Source organism: Electrona antarctica, assembly GCF_951216825.1.
Source record: "Electrona antarctica genome assembly, chromosome: 1".
In the NCBI taxonomy this organism is placed as follows: domain Eukaryota; kingdom Metazoa; phylum Chordata; class Actinopteri; order Myctophiformes; family Myctophidae; genus Electrona; species Electrona antarctica.
In genome coordinates this window covers 12037767-12059589 of record NC_136806.1, presented here as the reverse complement: position 1 = coordinate 12059589, position 21823 = coordinate 12037767, and the positions used below count along the sequence as shown (strand labels likewise).

The 21823-nt window shown below is 44.2% G+C and overlaps 1 protein-coding gene across 1 annotated transcript; it reads left to right on the top strand.

Annotated features, from left to right (window-relative positions):
• Positions 1 to 5426: 5426 nt before the first annotated feature.
• Positions 5427 to 14898, top strand: LOC306913988 (uncharacterized protein; the record flags this gene model as incomplete). The annotated part of the gene is made up of 6 exons (XM_079490846.1): positions 5427 to 6026; positions 6279 to 6557; positions 9451 to 9613; positions 9809 to 10935; positions 11911 to 13564; positions 14111 to 14898. The coding sequence occupies 6 exons, from the start codon at positions 5427 to 5429 to the stop codon at positions 14896 to 14898; spliced, it is 4611 nt and encodes a 1536-aa protein (XP_079346972.1).
• Between the last annotated feature and the right edge of the window lie 6925 nt (positions 14899 to 21823).

Below are 21823 nucleotides of genomic sequence, written 5' to 3'. Positions count from 1 at the left end.
ATTGTCATTAGATGGCATCAGTGGGTCTTCTTCAAGTCACCTGCTGCTATACACTAAAGCAGTAGGCCTACGTGGTTTTTAACCCATTTCATATAACGGACCACCATTTGATGAGATTTAGCCTCTTAGACCAAATAAAAAAAATTGTCCACAATTCCATGCTGTATTGATGTGTATAGACGTCTTGTCTACTTCTTGTAATGTGGATGTTTAACAATAATTTAACTCTTGAGAGCGTAAAATGAAACCATGAAACCATTTGGTTTAATTTTACGCTCTCAAGAGTTAAAGATCTATAAGGGTCCATTTGGTTACCAACTCTCCATCATTTAGCTGCATGGGGACCACCTGGAACCCCCTCAAGGACCACTGGTGGTCCCCGGACCACTGGTTGAAAACCACTGCACTAAAGCACAGATGTACACTCGATGTGAAATGTGGTTTGATTTAAATATTGTCTTACATAAATCAGTTAGAACAGAAAGGATTTGATTTAAATGCCTGAGTCAGTGTGTATCTGTAACAGTTGACATCTCACAACAAAAGCTGAGCTGCAAGCCACGTAACTCATGATACTGTTATGTTTTAACTTTATCTTTACTTTACCTAAACCTCATTATTGTAAATGTGCATTACTTTATGTGCCTTAACAATTACTTATTTGTATTTAGGCCTACAGTAGGCCTACATGTTTTGATATGGGTGTTGGCTTGTCATTATAACTTTATTAAGAGTAAACAGTATGTTGAACACATTGTATGGCATCCTTACTCCTTAGTGCCATTGAGTAGAGTAACTTGTTGATGAATTGCGATCAACAAAATTCAAAGACATATACGCATTGAATCGATACTGTGAAAGACAAGACCGACTGAATATAGGCCTTGGCCCTTTGGCAGTTACACAAATTGCTACTATAAGTAAGTAAGTAAGTAAGTAAGTAAGTCGAAGTAGAATTTGTTTCTTTGATGCGCATTAGGATTCGAATGAGGCAGTTTCTGACAATGTGTAGCAGGATTCGTTTTAATCGCAGTAAAGCTTTCTGGTGTGAATGTCACCTAACACTAAAACATTCCAGGGGACTTTAATGAAAACTATTCAAAAGACTATGACTAAAACTAAAATAAAATGTTGGTGCCAAAAACAACCCCATGGCTCCCAGTACTTACTGCACGACTTCAAGCCGTGCTACTCATACGCAGAGTTGGCGGCGCCTGGGATCGGCCTATCAGAGTTGGCGGTGCCTGGGATCGGCATATCAGAGTTGGCGGTGCCCGGGATCAGCCTAGCGGTTGAAAGGCGAGTGCTCTATACCGACTGAGCTACCCGGACAAACATTGCCACTATAATCAGTTAAGATAATGAGGTATAATCAGGTGGTGCAGCAGGGGATGAAGTTCCTGACCTTTTGCACTCCAGTTCTCTGTCTGTGTTGGAAGGGTTTTGTTCCCTCTCTACCTGCTCAGATGCTTTACCTTTTCTGGGACTTGCCCACAGAGCTTCTCAACCTTTTTTCAATTCAAGGACCCCCAGATTGACATGTATTAGGGCAGCAGACCCCGATTTGGTACAGTTTTTCATCTCTGGGACCCCAATCTACATTATAAAATCATAAAAGCCTTGGTCTTTTTGAACCTATAAGGAATTGCCTAACCTACCAGACAATCACTTAAAAATGTACTCTTATATAAGGATGGCCTCTCTCACAATCACAAAGAACAATTTACCACTGTGTCTATAGTAACCATACTATAGAACAATTTACCACTGTGTCTATAGTAACCTTACTATAGAACAATTTACCACTGTGTCTATAGTAACCTTACTATAGAACAATTTACCACTGTGTCTATAGTAACCTTACTATAGAACAATTTACCACTGTGTCTATAGTAACCTTAACAATTTACCACTGTGTCTATAGTAACCTTACTATAGAACAATTTACCACTGTGTCTATAGTAACCTTACTATAGAACAATTTACCACTGTGTCTATAGTAACCTTACTATAGAACAATTTACCACTGTGTCTATAGTAACCTTACTATAGAACAATTTACCACTGTGTCTATAGTAACCTTACTATAGGCTCAGTGGTACTGTGTCTATAGTAACCTTACTATAGAGCGTCGCAGTCCCGCCCCCTATCATGGACCAGGAAATGAAACCCAATGCATTATTCTCATAGACATTTCAAAAAGTATTTATTTAAAGACGGTTACGCCGCGGACAAAGCCAACTCGAGTCGTGACAACTCATGACAACACAAACAATATTTTGGACCAAACAAATAATTACAAAGAAGAAACAAAAAAAGTGTTGTAACCTGCCGTTTTTTTCTTCTTTCTAATTATTTGTTCGGCCCAAAATTTTTTGTTTGTTGTCATGATTTGTCACGACTCGAGTTGGCTTTGTCCGCGGCGTAAACGTCTTTAAATAAATACTTTCTGAAATGTCTATGAGGAAAATGAACGGAGAATAATTTCCTGGTCCATGGTAGGGGGCGGGACTGCGACGCTCTATAGTAACCTTACTATAGGCTCTGTGTCTATAGTAACCTTACTATAGGCTCAGTGGTAAATTGCTTGCCCGCTCACCACAGAGGCTGGGGGTTCGAATCCACTGTGGTTCATCCAGCTTTGTCGAGCGTCTATCTATTCGAATACCGGTGTTCAGGGGTGGGAAGCCGGGTGGCGAGGTTGATATTTGTCACTGCACCTGTCAGTCAGCAGGGAGAGCGTTGGGCAGGAGGAGTAGGACGGATCAAGGCTCTACTACATCCAATTGGTGTAGTACAGCCTGGCTCTACTACATCCGATTGGTGTAGTAGAGCCTTACTGGCAGGTGAGTCAGAAGGTGACAGCAGTGACAACACACAAATGTGAGTGCGGAGGAATTAATTGGCATAACGACTAATTTGGGGAGTAAAAGGGGTATTCAAAACTCAAAAAATAGTAATAATAATCAAAGGACAGTGTGTCACAGACAGACAATTTAAACTTATATGCTTATACTTATATGACAGACCATAATCAAAATGGCCTGTGAGGGTGTGTGATGTTGATTATGACACTAGGTTTACAAAACCACTCTCGTGCCACTCTACGTGAACTTATAGTGAACCAATCCCTCGAGCAGCCCATCTCCGTGCTGAGGGAAATTGTCCTTGAAACATGTGACAGAAGCAATTAGGTTAGGTCACACAGGTCAGGGCGAGTTTGTAAAGCAACTGCCATAGGGTGAGAGTTCATCTCACCTACTACGATGCAACCATTACCGTCTAAGCAAATCATACAAGTGTACCACGTTGTTCACCTCTTATGCTTTATTTCATTGTACATTATGTCATTGTGAAGATTGCAGTATATCCAGTTTGGTATATTTATTATAAATTAAATCTTGACAACTGCAATAAATATAAGACAATGTATGAAAATATATAGTCTCCTCTATATCTCAGATGTTACAACAATAGTATACCTACTTAGTTGTGAGGCGAAAGTACTACGGTAAGGTCTTGTTCTGCTGTATCTCATGCTGTCAACAAGTGTGTCAAACCTTTCACCTAATCCCTATTAGGCCAAGCAGGCTCCTCAAATCTGATTAAGAGGCTGCCGGTAAAATAGAAACGGCACTAGTACCAACCCGTGATATCTAGACAGAGTAGGAGGGGAAATGTCAATTTAATGTAACCAGTGTATTGAGTGTAATATGCTTCAATCACTCATTTGCACAGTTAGTCTCAATGACTTGGCTTTTTCTCTCTTGCATTCAGTTCAAATCTTATATTGACAATTTTGAGTTAGACAAGTTTTGACATTATATTTGATACATGCAGTAAAAATCCCTTTGGAAACAGATGTCTTTGTTTTAGATGGACTGGGGTATGTTCTATCAATAATACAAAAATGCAATTTTGTGGACCAAAATTACAGAATTCATATTTATTTCCAATATAATTACCATCCATAAATACCAACACATATATTTGATGCACTTTGAAGTACGCACTGATGTTGCCTGCCAGTTGTTGTCCATATTCCTGTCGGGTTCTTTCCCACACTTTATTCACCACAGCATGATATGCTGATTAACTCTGAGCAAAGATTAAGCAAATTGGCCATGATGTTACTCGTCCAGAAATAGCCTGGCGGATGGACGCCACTGAGCAGCTTCTAGGACCGCAGTAGTAGATGCCTAGCTCTGTTATGGCGTTTTGGCCATAACATCACGATTTATGGAACATATTAAATACGGTAAGTGTATTAATTTAGAGATTTTCTCTATCATTTTGTTTGCCTTATCCAACATTTTATTTAGTTCCTGTTAGAATCATGACTATAGTTTCAATGCTCATACTGTAGATGACATGCTTCTGTTTGGTGTGGAGATCCATGGCATGTCAAGTTGACTCATCTCTTATGAAGTAATATCTCTCTCTATATACGCTATATTTTATATATATGCATTTTAAAGCATGCAGGATGTGGACATATTACTCAATCTGGTTTGAGACATTGCTCTGTTTGAGTTATAGCTCTTAATTGTTACAGCTGATAAAACACAGAAAACATACATAAAAAAGAAACATAATAATAATAATAGTATTTATCCGTTACTTGCTGTTTTATTGTTTTCTTAGAATCTTGTTACAGTGTGGAGATTATGTAGTGTAGTCAGTGTACCACTTTGACATATGCCACTATATTATGAAACCGTGCGAGATGGCAAAGCTGTGATTGCCACCACGAGTGCTCGAAGTGATCATCTGGGCCACAGAGGTAGTTTTGTATCAATGGAGGTACGAAGATGCTGTTGGATTAATGCATTCACCATTCATTTTACCATTAATGCTCAACCTTGGTATGTGTAGAATAATAATAATTGTTCATGTTGTGTGAGCCAGTGGGTGATGAAAAGTACTTTGTTTACATAGAAGCATTTAGCATTTGCCACTAAGATACTGCTCCCATAAGGGTATGTTGTATCATGGGGTGACTTGAAGAATTTAGTACAGTGCTTCCAAAACCTTTTCATGATAAGGACCCCCTGTACGGAAAGCTTGAATTATCCTCTTTCAATCTGCAATGTGTTTGTTTAATAAAAATATAGTAAGACGATAATTCAAACTTTCCATACAGCTGCAATGTTGGTGAGTTTGACGTTATTTAATAGATAGATTCCTATCTATTTTAATAGATAGGACTTTTCTGTTCGGATGAATGGGCTGTCTATGGAAAGTTGCACCTAGGTAGCACCTTTCTGGCATGATGGCAGCCATGTGCATATCATCAATAGCCAGCCCCTGGACAACATGAGTAACATCTCTTTCCCTCACTCTCTCCCCCCCCCCCCCCCCCTCTCTCTCTCTCTCTCTCTCTCTCTCTCTCTGTTTTCTCCCTATATAGCCAGCCCCTGGACAACATGAGTAACTCGTCCCCCGTAGAGCTGCCCGCCCGGCAGCTGTCCTCGGGGAGCGTAGAGCTGCCCGCCCTTCAGCCATCCTCGGGGAGCGAAGAGCTGCCCGCCCGGCAGCCGTCCTCGGGGAGCGTAGAGCTGCCCGCCCTTCAGCCGTCCTCGGGGAGCGAAGAGCTGCCCGCCCGGCGCCTGTCCTCAGGGAAGGAGGAGCTGCCCGCCGGGGGCCCTACCTCAGGGAGCGACGTGCAGACGCCGGCCTCCAGGACCCTGCAGCAGCTGCAACAACCCGTCTCCGACCCCTCCGCCTACAAACGAGTGTGCTTCTACAAGAGCGGGGACCACACGTTCGGCGGGCACCGCATGGTCATCACCGGCCGCACCTTCAAGACATTCGACGCCCTGCTGGACGCCCTGTCCAAGAAAGTGCCTCTGCCGTTTGGCGTGAGGACCGTCACCACGCCCCGCGGGACCCACCAACTCAAGGGCCTGGAGGACTTAAGCGACGGGGGACTGTACGTGTGCTCCGACCGGAGACGGGTCAAGCCTCTGAACCTGGACAAGGTCAACCGGCAGCAGATACCGTGGGACACCACACGGTCGGACAGCGTGGGCCGACAGGGGGGACGGAACGGACCCTCGTCTGACAGCGTGGGCCGACGGGGGGGACGGAACGGACCCTCGTCTGACAGCGTGGGCCGACGGGGGGGACGGAACGGACCCTCGTCTGACAGCGTGGGCCGACGGGGGGGACGGAACGGACCCTCGTCTGACAGTGTGGGCCGACGGGGGGGACGGAACGGACCCTCGTCTGACAGCGTGGGCCGACGGGGGGGACGGAACGGACCCTCGTTCGGTCAGTCCGACAGAAGGAAAGAATTGGGCACCACCAACAGGATCGGTCGGTCCGGCAGAAGGAAAGAATTGGGCACCACCAAGAGGATCGGGAGAATCAACGAGAGGCAAGCGGGGGTGCGTACGCCAAAGAGGCTCGTGGTCATCAAGAACAGGGAGCCCACTGTCAAGCGAACAGTCGTGTTGCAGAGAAGGACTGCGCCGACCTTTGATGCCTTGTTGGATTACCTTTCCCAGATCATGCAGTTCCCTGTGTTGAAACTCTACTCCGCTGATGGCAGAAGAGTAAGTATGTTTAACTGACACAGGGCCGGATCTACCATATGGGCACTTTGGGCACGTGCCCAGGGGCCCTTGGGCACCAGGGGCCCCTCAAAAAAGCTCCACAGAAAATGTCCCTGCTAATCCGAATGAAATAAATGGTGTCTAAAAAGATTAGTGTTTTATTGTTGGTGAGAAGGCAGCTGAAAAGTGCAATTGTGTGTAAAGCAGCAACAATGCGCTAGATTGGCTATCACTCTGGGGGGGGGTAGGCGACCAGAAATAGGCCAATATAACGGCATAAAACCGCCTCAAAACGGCCCCAAAACAGCAAAAATGTTGCGTGCGCGTGAAGGGGGGCCCTTCGAGCTACAGTGCCCAGGGGCCCTCAGAGGTGTTAATCCGGCACTGAACTGACATATATGATATGCGATCAGAAGATCCACACTGGTCATAATGGGAGTCATGTCGGACAAATATCTGTAAAATTATAACCAAGAGAATGTCGTCGTCTGTGTGCGTGTGTGTGCATGCATGTGTGTGTGTGTGTTGGGAACAACACAGTTTGGAACTATTCACTCTTATCATCATCACATTCCGGCCAATCACTTTTGGCGTCCTCACTTTTCTGTCCTCACTTTTTATCCTAACTTTTTAAGCCCTCAACCAATCATCATTGCTATGGGGCACACACAGACACAAAGCTGGGCATAGGAGGGGCTTGCGCCCCTCAAATAAGTATATACAGTATAGGGCTTAAAGCAGCACTATGTAGTTTGGGGTATCGTGGCCACTTTGGGCACAAATAACATGTCAGCCAACGTCTTTGACTTCCATTACCCCAAGAGTCTCTCTCTGTAAGCATGTCTTTGAATGAAAATACATCGCATGGATGCAACTGGGACGTATCCTCAGTGATGTATCCCTGCAAGGTCATCGGGGTTTTGGGTCTCGCAAACATCATACCCCTCACTCGGGTGACCCAGCCGGGGTGATCAAGTCCCGACTTACGTCCCAGTAGCTACCCTCGATCAGACCCACTACACTAGGGAAAGACCAGGGCCACACAATCCATTGGAACCACTCCGGAACTACTATGCCGGGACTGAGAGGTACTATTCTGGCATGTGGAGGGACTAGGCTCTGTGGGTTGCCTCCTGTCCGGGCCCCTCCTACGTCTCACCAGGTCCACTCCTGCTCTCACCAGGAGTACAGCTAAGGACCTGTGCGTTGCACCAGACTCCCAGCCCCAGACACTTCATTCAGGAGTGGTGGATTCTTGAGTTCTGCAGGCTCCACTTGCAGCTCGAATGGGCTTCCTCCTCACGGAGGATGCAGGCTGGGGCGCTAACCCATACTGCTCCCGGGGTGCCCTCTACATTCCGGCTGTCACCCGTCTCTCTGGTGGTCACCAGACTATACCATCTTTATATATAGTAAATGGTAAATGGTGCATTTATATAGCGCCTTTATCCAAGGCGTGTGCATTACATTCATCCATTCACACATACATTCATACACTGATGGCGGCGGAAACCATGCAAGGCACCAACCAGCACATCAGGAGAAATTAGGGGTTCAGCGACTTGCTCAAGGACCCTTTGACACTAACTCTGGGGGAGCCCAGGTTCGAACTGGCAACCTTGCGGTTACCATCCAGCCACTCTACCCCTAAGCCACCGCCGCCCGTATAGTAACAACTGTGCTGATGTGACCATCAGGGATGTGCACACATAGACATCATAGGGGGCATCAGCCCCTGGCCTTTTACCCGTCTGTAAAACAACTGCCCTCTCCAGACCACGAATGCAGCATTTACTATAGTGAAAGAAATGCAAATGCCCTCCTCTCCTTTCCATTCCATGCCGGAAGGCAGCCTTCAGGAGAATTGCTTTTTTTCCGAAGTCTCCTGAACGTAGAAATCCATGTCGTAATACACCGCATCTCTATAGCTAAAGAGTGCTGGGTTGCGCCCCGAAAATAGCTGATCGCGCTGCGACGCGTTGAGAGCTTGTAGATCTGCTATTTTTTCTATTATTTTGTCCAAAAGTGCCCTCTTACGGGATTTTAGCCCCTGCCCCTCTAACACTCTCTGCACGTCCCTGGTGACCATCACCATACAGTATACAGTATATACCCCTTACTGTATACCCCTTGGTATATCTCTCCTAATGTCTGTCCATACATCAGTCCATCATCAGTGATACAGACAAACAGGTGTTTTGTTTGTGCATGATGCTTGTTCTCATGGTACTCACTTATGTCGAGGTACAATTTACAATTTAGGCTCTTAATCCAGAGCGAGGTAGATGCGTACTAGAACCACATGAGGGTGGCTTTTTTTATATTGTCCAGATTTAATGAAGCCCTATTTAATTCCATTGTATGGAAAAAGCTCTGAACACGTCACATTGTGAGGCATTGCAAGCCATTGTGATAAGCTTGTTGATCGGCATTTGTTTATTTATTTGTTATTGTAAAATATAAAATAGCTTATTCTTGAGGGGCGCTAGCCCCTCCTATGTCCAGCTCTGAGGGTTTGTGTAAACACGAACATCGTGTAAACACAAACTTTGAAGACGAAGGTGAGGACGCAAATTGTGATTGGCCGGAATGAGATGATGTATGATGATGTATGATGACATCATTGATGATGTATGATGATAAGAGCGCCCCTCACTTCACACGGGTGTGAAGGACAAAATCACTCCTCACTAAATATTGTTATGCCCCTCTTTTTTAACGCAAAAAGACCTCTGCGTTTGAAGCCACAATGAGTCATAAGGACTTAAATAGCTCAGAGTCAGTACTCAGTAGCCAACAGTAAACATAGGATAACTAAATGCATCTCGTTTAAATCAACAAGTGACACCATTAACTTTGTTGACACCAATGTTTTCCCCCCCGTCCTTTTCAGGTTGACGGGCTTGCTGCCCTGATCTTGTGCTCTGGCATCATCGTCGCAGCAGGCAGTGAACGCTTCAGATCAGGAAAGCACAGCTTTCACAGAACGGGTCAGGTGGCACAGATGTTAGTGAACTCAGAGGCTGCAGAGCCAATCGACATGCAACCTCTAACTCGTAAGTGTTCATTAATCAGTATATATTCACTATATTTAAATGATGATGCTGTACACATGATGCTGTACACAATACTTCAATGTCTCATACGTCTTTTATTAACCCCACTCTCTCTCTCTCTCTCTCTCTCTCTCTCTCTCTCTCTCTCCATTTCCTCTCATGGAATATCCTCATATCATACATCGGCAATTAAAGAGGAAAACAAATCTTCATCCAGTGGAAGAGCCTCAAGGAATTTCTCATTATCATCAGAACGGCACATTGTCGACCAGATCAACAAGTCTCTGAATGGAAGCACCGACAGTCACCAACGGAGGACTGAAACCGAAGGCAACCCACCAAGCCACAGCTCCACTGACATGGACAACTCTGAACATTCTGGAGCAGAGAACAGACGCGCTTGCATTGTTCCCCAGGACGACGACATCGAGAAGTCCTTCCGCGTGAACCCAGACGGGAGCATGACGGTGGAGATGAAGGTGCGTCTGACCATAAAGGAGGAGGAGATGCTCCACTGGACCACCACACTCAGCCGCGTCAGCCTTAGTAAGACGACAGTTCGTGCCTCAAAGTCCACGTCAGGCAAAAGTCCACCTGACTCGAGCCATTCCATGGCTAGGGACAACCCTGGTATTAGTGAGGATGAAACCAAACAAGAGAACCATGACATGAGTCCCACGACAGAAACACCCAAATCAAGTTCGCAGCAAAACCCAACCCCAAGTCCTCGACACGTCAGAAAGAAAGCATCTGTGGAGAGTGTGAAGACGGTGACGGAGTCCGGGGTGGAAGCCAGCAGCACACTGGGCCAGTATTCCTACACGGAGAGGACTGCCGATGGCGAGCTCACCGAGGGCTACTGTGTGCTCAGACAGAGCAGCAGCAGCAGCAGCAGGCCAGTCCCAAAGCCCCGCAAAACCACACCTGCTGCCGGGGTTAGCAATAAAGGGTCTCACTCCTCCATCAGGTCACCAGGAACAGCAGAGGTACTACAGATACAAAATGATGAGGTTACAGAGACTGTGATGCACATTTACGAGAAGCAGGGTTGCTTTGACAGCTATACTGCAAACATGGAATACAGCACAGATAGCGTGTTTGAACATAGTTCTCCTCCAGTCCCACAGAATAAACCGGCTTCGTGTGACTCAGGGCAACATTCATCTAGCAATGATTGTGATGTTGATTTTACCCTGCCATCCATCGCTGACTCACTACACAGGCAGAAAGAAGAGATGTTGTCTTTGTCATCTGAACCCAAGGCACCCACACCGAACATTAGCAAAAACCTTTCCCCTTTGACTGATAATGAGGCCCAGACTGTAGCAGACTCTCAAAATGAATCTCCGTTAAAGGAAACAGAGTCTGTGAAAAAATCCAATGTTGTTCAAGGTGAAAAGAAAAGGAAAACAGCGAAAACTACCGGGAAGCAAATGTCTCCTCCAGTAATTAGTTCAGGTAAAAAACCAAAGGAAAGCCCGGCACGGTCTTCAAAGAGTGGAAAGACATCAGAAAGTAATATAAATGATCGTAATGTTAAGAGAATAGAAATATTTCAAACAAAGAAGAAAGTAAGTAGGGATGAAAGGACACCAATAAAGAAACAACCTGGATCACGTAATGTAGAAAATCCCAAAGGGATGTCATCTAAGAGCCAACTGAATATGAGTCAAATAACTCCTAGAGATACTGGACATAATGTACATACACATGAGAGTAGAACTGCAACAAAGAAAAGATCATTGGCGACCAAGCAAAAAACCACGAGTGAGAAAAGGATGCCAAAACAAACATTAGAATTGACCGAGAGTATTTCAACGCCGTCTGACCCCCACCAATATGTAGAAAATTGGCTGCAGCAAATGAAGCCGGATTTGATACAAACACCATACATGGAGGACGCAGACACAGAGCAATCATCTAGTCCAAAGGTCGTTTTTCAGATAGGTGGTGATTCTGAATCTGAGGACAAGAGTGAATGCCAAGCTAATATAGAGGGACACAATTGTTCGCATTGTGACGACGGTATCCCTGCATCCACGTCTTTATCTGTTCCTGTATGCAGCGTGGCACCTACAACGTCCACTGGTGTGCTAAATAATAGACAGAGAGCAGTGGGTGTCTCGATGCCAACTGTCATTATAGAACCTGTAGACAATGAGAGTCAACTGAGAACACTCAAATCTGCTGAAAGCATTGGTCCAGTTGAGTGTGACTCATCATCTTCCACATCCAACCGCTTACGTCTGAAATCAAAGGTAGAACCTGTTCTGCAACAGATGTGTTCATCAATTCAGTCCATCAGAAGTGCCACTGAAACGGATGAATCATCCAAGTCTAGCAATCTACCCAATTTCTCATCACAAGTGGCCTCAGTGTTTGGCTCGTCCTCCAAAGTGTTCCTTTCATTTCTGTCAGTAATGACTCTGCGAGATACCTTAGCAGGCTTTACATCAGAAGACACCAACTCAGATTCTGCAGTCACCTCAGAGGCCATGCTAATGCTGGAATCCTTGCAGAAAATCTCCACTATTGAGGATGGGGAGGAGCAGAGAGCAAGTCTAACAGATCTCCAAAGCAGAACCTCGTTAAAGCTTAGAGAACGCTGGAGTGATTTCCAAGTGTTGAGGGAGAGGCTTGAACGTGAACCCCTGTCTCCCAAATGCTCAGAGTTTGCATTAGATGTTTCTGAAGGGGGCAACCCATTTGAAGATAAACATTTGGTTATTGATGAGCTCATGGCTGAGCTCAACATGCCCCAAGACCTTAGGGAGGAGATTACGTCAACACTCCAGCACAATAGAAACGTCCGACCGGAGGTAGAAGAAAGTACCATGCTAAAAAGAGAAACACATCATTCTGAGTCAGGAGAAGAAATGGAGCCTAACGAATGTGACAGCGAGAAAAATGCTATGGGGGCAGAGGATAAGGGTAGGGAGATCAAAGAGAGAACCAAGAAAAAGGAGCAGGGGGTTATAGATGAGGACGTGAAGGAGAGTGAGGAGGACAGGCACGAAGAAGGCAACCATGAGGAAATGGGGGAGGACACTGTGGGGGAGGATGAGGAAGTGGGAGGAGAAGAGGCAGTTGCTGAAAGTGACAAGGAAGAGGGGGATGAGAAAGCGAGGGATGACAAGGTGGTGGTGGAGGACGAGAGTGGGGAAGAAGAGAAGATGGAGGAGGGCGAGGTTGCGACGGACAAAAATACAGAGGAGGAGGAGGAGGAGGATGTAGAAGAATGCAGGGGCGGTGAAGTGGAAGAGAGTGGTAAGGAGGAGGAGGGAGACAGAGAGGAGGAGGATGAGGGAGAGGAGCAAGCGGAAGAGGTTGGGGTGGAAGAGCAGGCTGAGGAAGCAAGGGAAGGAGAACAGGACAGCCTGTCTGATGAGGGGGCTGAGGAAGAGAGAGGGGAGAAGGACAAACAGGACGAAGAAGCCGCTAATGAAAGGCTATTGGACGAAGCCTGTTATTTACAGAGTAGGTGGGAGGAGCACCAAGAAAACAAGAACACAAATGTCGATACAGAGGACACCGAAAATGAGAAAGAGGATGACATGCGTCACGGTTCAGACACCATGAACGAAGATATAACCGATGAAGGGGAGGGAGATGAGAACGAGGACGGAAGCTGCAACCCACGCCACCCAGTTGAAATATCACAGGAATTGTTAGACTTTGTTAACTCTGCCCTTCAATCTTCAGCCCTGATATTCACATATGATGGTCGCGGTAACATTAGGATAGAGCAGGATAAAGCTGAGGTAGTGCACACAAAACGATTTATAATCCCCAAAAGCAGAAGTGATAACCTGTACCGCCTAAAGCGACTTCCAAGCCCAAATACCTCTGATTTATCCACTGATTATCGGCCGGAGACGTCAGACAGCGGTGGATACGACAAGACTCAAGGATCTTTAGACATTTTCTCTGAGAGTGTCGAGAATTCAGAGAGTCAGTCTCCAAACTACACAGGCGCAAGGCATATGAGTGATAAACCCAATAGGAGAACAAACGTTGAGCGCACCAAATCAAAATTAACACAAGGAAATATATCAAAAAGGCCCACGTTAAAAAGTGAGGGGGGCTCCGACTCAAAATTGTCACAAGAACATATATCAGAAAGACCCACATTAAACAGTGAGGGAAGCTCCGACTCAAAATTGTCACAAGAACATATATCAGAAAGACCCACATTAAAAAGTGAGGGAAGCTCCGACTCAAAATTGTCACAAGGAAATATATCAGAAAGACCCACATTAAACAGTGAGGGAAGCTCCAACTCAAAATTGTCACACGAACATATATCAGAAAGACCCACATTAAAAAGTGAGGGAAGCTCCGACTCAAAATTGTCACAAGGAAATATATCAGAAAGACCCACATTAAACAGTGAGGGAAGCTCCAACTCAAAATTGTCACACGAACATATATCAGAAAGACCCACATTAAAAAGTGAGGGAAGCTCCGACTCAAAATTGTCACACGAACATATATCAGAAAGACCCACATTAAACAGTGAGGGGCGCTCCGACTCAAAACTGTCACAAGGACAGTTTTCAGAAAGGCCCACGTTAAAGAGTGGCGGGAGCTTCTCCACTTATGACTCAGGGACAAAAGCATTAGGGGAGGATCTGTCTAATCACAGCTCAGCAAGCTCATTAAAGAAGCCTTCAAAAGAGCCTGCTTCGGCCTCCACAGAGGCCGACTCAAATGAAGGGGTTCTCATTGATCAAGGTAGGTGGCTCCTCAAGGAGAACCACCTCATACGAAATTCCCCTCCAATCTCCAGCGACAATCAGGGAATGTATGGCACTGCAGACACGACATCCGCAGATTCATGTCAGGAGAACACCGGCGAGGTGGATCATTTGGCGCAGCACAAACCCCTCGACGTCATATCTTCGTCAGAGCTCGAAGACCTGGCAAAGCCTCAAACCCCCAAGTGTGCCTATTACAATATGGAACACGGGAGTGACTCGGACCCCTTTTTGGACGACGTCAGTGTCAAAAGCGGGAACGGAGATGCTCGCAGTAGTAGCAAAGCAAAGGGTGTCAGGGTCTCGCCCACCGTTGACACCAGCAAAACCTGGGCAAAGACAAATCACAGCCTTTCTTCGTTTACATCAGTGGAGTTTAAGCTGGCAGACAGCAGAGTGCATCCTGAGGGGGAGTGCTCCTCTGCTGTGGCACAGGCTGACAAGCCCTCTAGTGTTGCAGGGGGAGTACTGCAAGCACAAGACTCCAGAGACAACAGTTGTGGTGGACGATACTGTCCTATATTATAAAGCTTGGAGCAATAGCTGTGAGGAACACAAAGTGGAACTGCATGGGAGCTATATGTATATGTTTATGTGTGCACACTGCAAACGCACACACGCACACGCACGCACACACACAGACGGCCGCACGCACGCACGCACGCACGCACGCACGCACGCACACACACACACACACACACACACACACACACACACACACACAGGGTACATGGTGCCATGCGCTACTGCACACACCATGCCCTTATTTGTAATCAGTGATCACCATGGGCGTTCTTGTATCTTCTCTCTCTTGGAGTGTTGTCTCTCTACCCTGAAATACACACATATATCTGCAATAAAGCATATACAGATGCCAAAGAAACACATCTTTAAAAGAAATGTGCCTTTATTTTACACTGGTATACAAGACAGATGTATGCAAAACAATATGTGGCAAAAATGAGACATACACTTTCACTAAAAGTTGTCATTGACTTTGATTATTTTTGTTGTAAATTTGTATTTCTAAAAGTCATTTTTCCCTTTTTTCTTATATACTGTACATCCTCTGCAATGTGACAGTGCTCAATAAACATAGCATTAAAGGACCACTTCACCAGTTTTCAACATTTAACTATATATATGTACAGTGCTTACATGGTGGATTGTACATACAATAGTTCACTATACGATGGAATGTATACATTTATATATTGAAAATATCACCATGCCAATGGTACATAAAATCCACCATAACCAATCTATACATACTCTGCCAAATAAAGTACTTAATTCAAGAATGTGCTGTTGTAAATTAATTGTAGTGTTCATTGTTTTGTAATACAGTTACAGTAGGTTCTTCTAATTCAATTGTGAAATAATGATTGTATGGATATAAAAACAGATTGTCCAACAGAATCCATTGAAAGGCAGCTTCCGTCAAAATTTGATTCATGGCTTTGTAAGAATGTACCATGATTGAATAAACTTTAAACGTTTAATTTCTTCGCACTGATCAATTGATTATTCATTATTGAGCTTTTCATTACTTTTGACAATTTATTGTGGTTTTTGTTGTATTTTTATATATTCACCTGATGACAAATATTTTAGCACAATTAGTGACTGAACAACAGAACATGTGGTGAAAAAATTAGCACATTTTGGTAGTGGATGTTGAAAACCAGCTAACCAGGCCATTTTCATGTTTATGGATAGTCTGAAACCGGTTTGATACGGCCTGGCAAAACCAGGACATCTAGTCACTTTTCTCATATTAAATCTGGGGTTAGACCAGAAGTAGTGTTGTTCCAATACCAATCGGAAAAGCTGCCGATACTGCTTAATTTTAACTAACTTGATTTTTTTCCCACCCTAAAACATGATCATCAGGTATTATTATTATATAAGGAGGAAGACTTTTTTTCAAAATACTGTACAGTATTTGTTAAAATGTCATTTGTATGTGGACATGCCCACCATATGCCTGGTTTGGCTGGTAGGTGGTGAATGGTGATCCACCTGAACTGAAGCCGCATCCACAGCTGTTGTATGATAAACGGGGAGGGGTTAGAGGGGATGATATTGTGATGTCATGTCACTATATCAGTTTTTTTCATTGGCACGCTCGACTGTCAAGGTCTCAGCCTCCAGGAAGAAACCCTACATGTGTTTGACTAGGATTTGACTAGCCTCTGTACCCAGGCTTTTATTTTCGTTCACTACAGCGATGCCATTGGTGTGTGTGTGTGTGGGGGGGGGGGTAATCTTTGGAAATGTATGCATTCAGGATGGAGACGTAACCTGTGGGTCAGGACCCCCATTGGGGTCCCCACATGATTATGAGGGGGTCCCCAGATCACAGGGAAGTGACAATTTAAGGATCTCTAAGACCTTTTTAGTTTAAAAGAAAGAAAGAAAAGAAAAAGACCATCTAGGACTATACTGCATCAAAAGTAATCAACAAATATTGGCCAAATTGTAAAATAATAATTTATAAAAAAGAGGCAAGAATTGTGAACATAGCTGATCTACAAGCTCACAACTCAACATGTGAGGCGTTGTAGCTCCATACCATACATGTTGGTACAGCACCTCTCCCACAGCAGAGTCTGATACAGAATAGAATGTGGTCTTAAGTCTTTTGTGAATCAAGGTGTGATCTATCTCAGAGTCAGACATTTCAGGAGCCCTTGATCCTTTGTGTGGGTGTTGGAGGTGTCACTTTGGTCTGATTCTGATGAGTGAGTGAGTGAGTGAGTGAGTGAGTGAGTGAGTGAGTGAGCGAGCGAGCGAGCGAGTTCCCTTTGTATTTAGACTACATTAGTTTTCTGGCCATAGGGCGCAAATTTCAAATTGTGCTACTGTTAATACTATTAAGATTGAGTGACTGCAGTTTCTTCCAGCTGTGAAATAGCCCTTTAAGTGTTCAACATTTTACAAAATGTAAATTAACAATAATAATATTCTTATTCGACTGCCCATTCACATCAGCACAACACAATGCAGATTGTATTAGTCTAATTAAAAAATCTAACAGTTATATAAAAGCTCCTTATCAGAAAGACAGAAAAGACCTCACCTATGTTGGCAATAAACTTGGCAAGCATTTGTTCTAAGAATAATATAGGCCTATACTGGCTATTCAAACAAGACAAAGAACATACACTACAATTGACCATCAGCTGTTGATCCTTTAGCCATGCTTGTCCTGAGGCTGTTGGCTGTCATTTCAGCAAGTTAACATGTGAGTATTTAACACGATCGCTTGTGATGTGTCAGAACAAAGGAGAGGTGTCAGCATTACTATAATACCATCATTGGATATATCATCTGAAGCAAAAAAATATATCGGTAGATATTTTATTAATTTGGCAGAAATGGTTTAGCATGTTGTTTTCCCCACTGCAGTTGTGAGAGAACTTTCCTTAATGTGTGCAGTAAGGAGACAGCCCAGCCATCTATTGTAATGCTGAGCTAGAACAAATGAAATCAAAGTGAAATAAATAACAGTCATAACAATGATGAATGGTTTGGCATAAGTTCAGAGCCTCATATATTAGAATTCTCATGAAACATGATTGATCAACTGTAGACTTAAAACATTTCACATGACTAAAATATGACTAAAATCTAGTTTCACAAAGCCTCATAGATTAGAATTCTCATGAAACATCCTTTGACAGATAGCACTGTATTACAGTAAGTCACTCATTTCCCACCTGTGCATGGAATATAGGCAACAAAACTATATTTAAATGAACATTATGTAACAGTATGTTAAGTTAAAGGATGTAAAAAATGAAAAAAATCATGTTAATGAAAGGTGCCTGAAATAATGATCCCAGAAAAATTAAAACATCATTGCATGGATTTATAGGATTTGGTCAAATTCTTCTTCAAATGTAGGTGTTCTGTCTATAGGCGGGGAAACGGTTATGTGAAATAAAATGGCACGTGATCCAATTGGCCACAACCAAACAGGCAGTGTTGCTTCAGCTGCTGGCCGTTTAGCATCCCCCGTACCCATATATATAAGGGGTCCTAGAGAAACAGAAGGCACAGGCCAGCAGGATAACAGCTTGCTCCAGTTGAAAGGTACACTACTGTCTGCCACAGAAGAAAACAGTTCAGTATGGTTTCATTTATTTTACTGTGACTTAGTCTTATAGGTTTTCATCACTGTTGCAACTATATTTCTCCATGATCTTAATAATTATTTTCTATACTGTATAGGGTGTAGGCCTACACGTATTCCCTTTTTTCTAACTGTGATGATTTCTTTCCTTAGATGTGTATATACACACATCAAAACATTTAAAGACATATACAAATAGGACCCTGATGTAGTATTTTCTATTCCTGTGTTAACGTATAGCTTAGCTTGGTTGCAGTTAGTTGGCCACATGCAATGTTGGATAATGATGAAGTAATTAAGAAACTTGGACCCCACATGAAGAGCACACATACAAGAGCTCCTGCTTTTTGTTATTTCAGAGAACCCTCTGTAGCCGCCACCATGAGTACGGACCCGGAAATGGCCTGCTACGTGACGCACCCCAAGGAGCTGTACCTTAAGGCCTCCATGCTGAGCAAGGAGGCTGGCAAAGTCACCGTCAAAATCCTCCACACCCAAGAGGTATCAAAAAAAGTACCAATACTTAGAACTACTCCGTTACAAGTAAAAGTCTGGGATTCAAAGTAAAAGTACTTTAAGTACCAAATGTAGAAAGTACTTATTATGCAGAATGTCTCATTCCAAGTTTTCAAATGTATAAAGAATTTAGAAAATAGCCACGGCAGTCGACGCATCTTGAAAATGTGCCGCAAATCTTTGAATATATATTCTTTCAGAGATTAAGTTTTTAACTCTTTTTAACGCTTCTCGGGGGGGTCCCTGGAACTACATATTTTCAGTTGGGGGTTCTTGGGGTCCTTGACGTGAAAAAGGTTGAGCACCACTGACAGAAACTGAGGTTTTTCAGGAAAACTGTCAGGATTTAGAAGACATTTTGTAGAATTAGTTCTCAGGTCTAAATGGGGTTTTAACCCATTTTCGGTGGGAACCCTTTTTGGTGTTTTAAACATTATGTTATAATTTAGCTATTGAAAAATAGCAGATCTACAAGCTCATAGCGCGCCACCGAGTGGCGCGCTACGAGCTTGTAGGTCTGCTATTTTTGAAAAATCGTAAAAATGTGGCACAAATCTTTGAATATATATTATTTCAAAGTGAATGTTTTTAACTCGGGTCTAAATGGGTTTTTAAAGGTGGAGGAACTGAGGAGGCAGCTGGACGAGGAGGTCAAGGCCAAGCGCGCCCTGGCTCACGGCCTGCAGTCGTCCCTCTGCGACGTCGAGCTGCTCCGCGAGCGTTTGGAGGAGGATCAGGAGGCCATGAGGGCGGAGCTACAGCGTTTGGAGGAGGAGCAGGAGGCCATGAGGGTGGAGCTACAGCGCGCCGCGGCCGTGGCCAACCGCGAGGCGGCCGCGTGGAGGGCCAAGTACGAGAGCGTCACCGCGCAGCGCACCGACGAGATCCAGGAGGCCAAGTGAGTATAAACGTTACCAGGAACGTCATGACATTTCTAAGTATTAATTAAGTAAAAACAAAATAATGTGAGTTACTTTTTCCACTACTGACTCACTGCTGGGAGTCATTCCTAAAAATCATCAGCTGATCAGAGACGTTGCCGCTGTGTTCCATGATCCAACAGGAAGAAGCTTGCCCAGGGTCTCCAGGAGGCCGAGGAGCAGATGGAGGCTGTGGACTCGAAGTGTGTCTCTCTGGAGAAGACCAAGCACAGACTGCAGGGTGAGGTGGAGGACCTCATGGTCGACGTGGGGAGGAGCAACAGCATGGCCGCCGACCTCGACAAGAAGCAGAGGAACTTTGACAAGGTTCAGAAACAGTGCTTGCCATCTTGCCTAAATTGTCATTTCAGAAATCAGCTCCTCTCAAAATAAGGTTGCATTCACACCAGAATGCTTTACACAACGTCCAATCCCCGACGACACACTGCACCCACTTAATAGGGCATTAAGCAACTAGTCGACTATTCAACTAGTCGACTAGTAAATCCACTAGTCAACCTTGTTGGTACTAGTTGACTAGTTTATAAGAAAAAAAAGAGAAAAAAGGGGGGGGGGGTCTTTTTTCAAGATCAGGTAGATTATAGCTATATTCACCAATGTACACAGTTTTTAAATGTACAAATAGTTATTTCCCCAAAAAATTATAGGTAGTTATTTATTTCCAAAAAAAAAAAAAGTACTTAAATAGGTAGTTAAACAACTATAGTCGACTAGTAAACTAGGCAACTAGTCAACTAGTAAAAATGACTAGAAGTGAATGCACCACGTAACCCTCACTTTATGTCCTATTAAGTCCTAACTATTACTCAAACAATATATTTTTAAGTTAACACCATCTATTTCACTGTAAAGTTTATGAATTGAACTCATTGATGACGTTCCCTGATGCGGTTCCCTACTGTGGTTTGACACGGCCATGCAGTGTGAAGGCAAACGCAGCAAATTAAGTATGCAAGAATGATGCAACTTCTCCGCCCATTCGCATCGAGTCTACCGAAGTAGAGGTGTGAATGCGACCTAAGTAACCTCTTATCTCCATATTCTAGCCTTTTGTGTGTGTGTGTGTGTGTGTGTGTGTGTGTGTGTGTGTGTGTGTGTGTGTGTGTGTGTGTGTGTGTGTGTGTGTGTGTGTGTGTTTTATGGGCTGTGTGTGTGTGTGTGTGTGTGTGTGTGTGTGTGTGTGTGTGTGTGTGTGTGTGTGTGTGTGTGTGTGTGTGTGTGTGTGTGTGTGTGTGTGTGTGTGTGTGTGTGTGTGCGCGCGTGTGCGTGTGTGTGTGCGTACGCCATAGTGATGATTTGATTGGCTGAGGGCTTAAAAAAATGAGGATAAAAAGTGAGGACAGAAAAGTGAGGACGCCAAAAGTGATTGGCCGGAATTTTATGATGTATAGATGATGTATAGATGATGTATGATGATGTATGAGGATGTATGATGATGTATGATGATAAGAGCGCCCTCCCTTCCAGGTTGTGACTGAGTGGAAGCAGAAGTTGCAGGAGGGACAGTGTGAGCTGGAGGCTGCTCAGAAAGAGGCCCGCGCTCTCAGCGCCGAGCTCTTCAAGACCAGGAACTACTACGAGGAGGCTCTGGATCAGGTGGACACTACGAAGAGGGAGAACAAGAACCTCCAGCGTGGGTACCAGGAGGACATTTAGGCCTGACGTCGGAATTAAAAAAAATGTCTTCTAAATCATGACAGTTTTCTGAAATACCTATGTTTCTGTATCAGTGGTGCTCAATATCATGTCAAGAAGGACCCCAAAAAGTATATGTATAGCCTAATAGGCCGCCGACCCCCATCTGAAAATATGTTGTTCCAAGGACGCCATACTGAGTATATAGGGTACAATGGTGTAC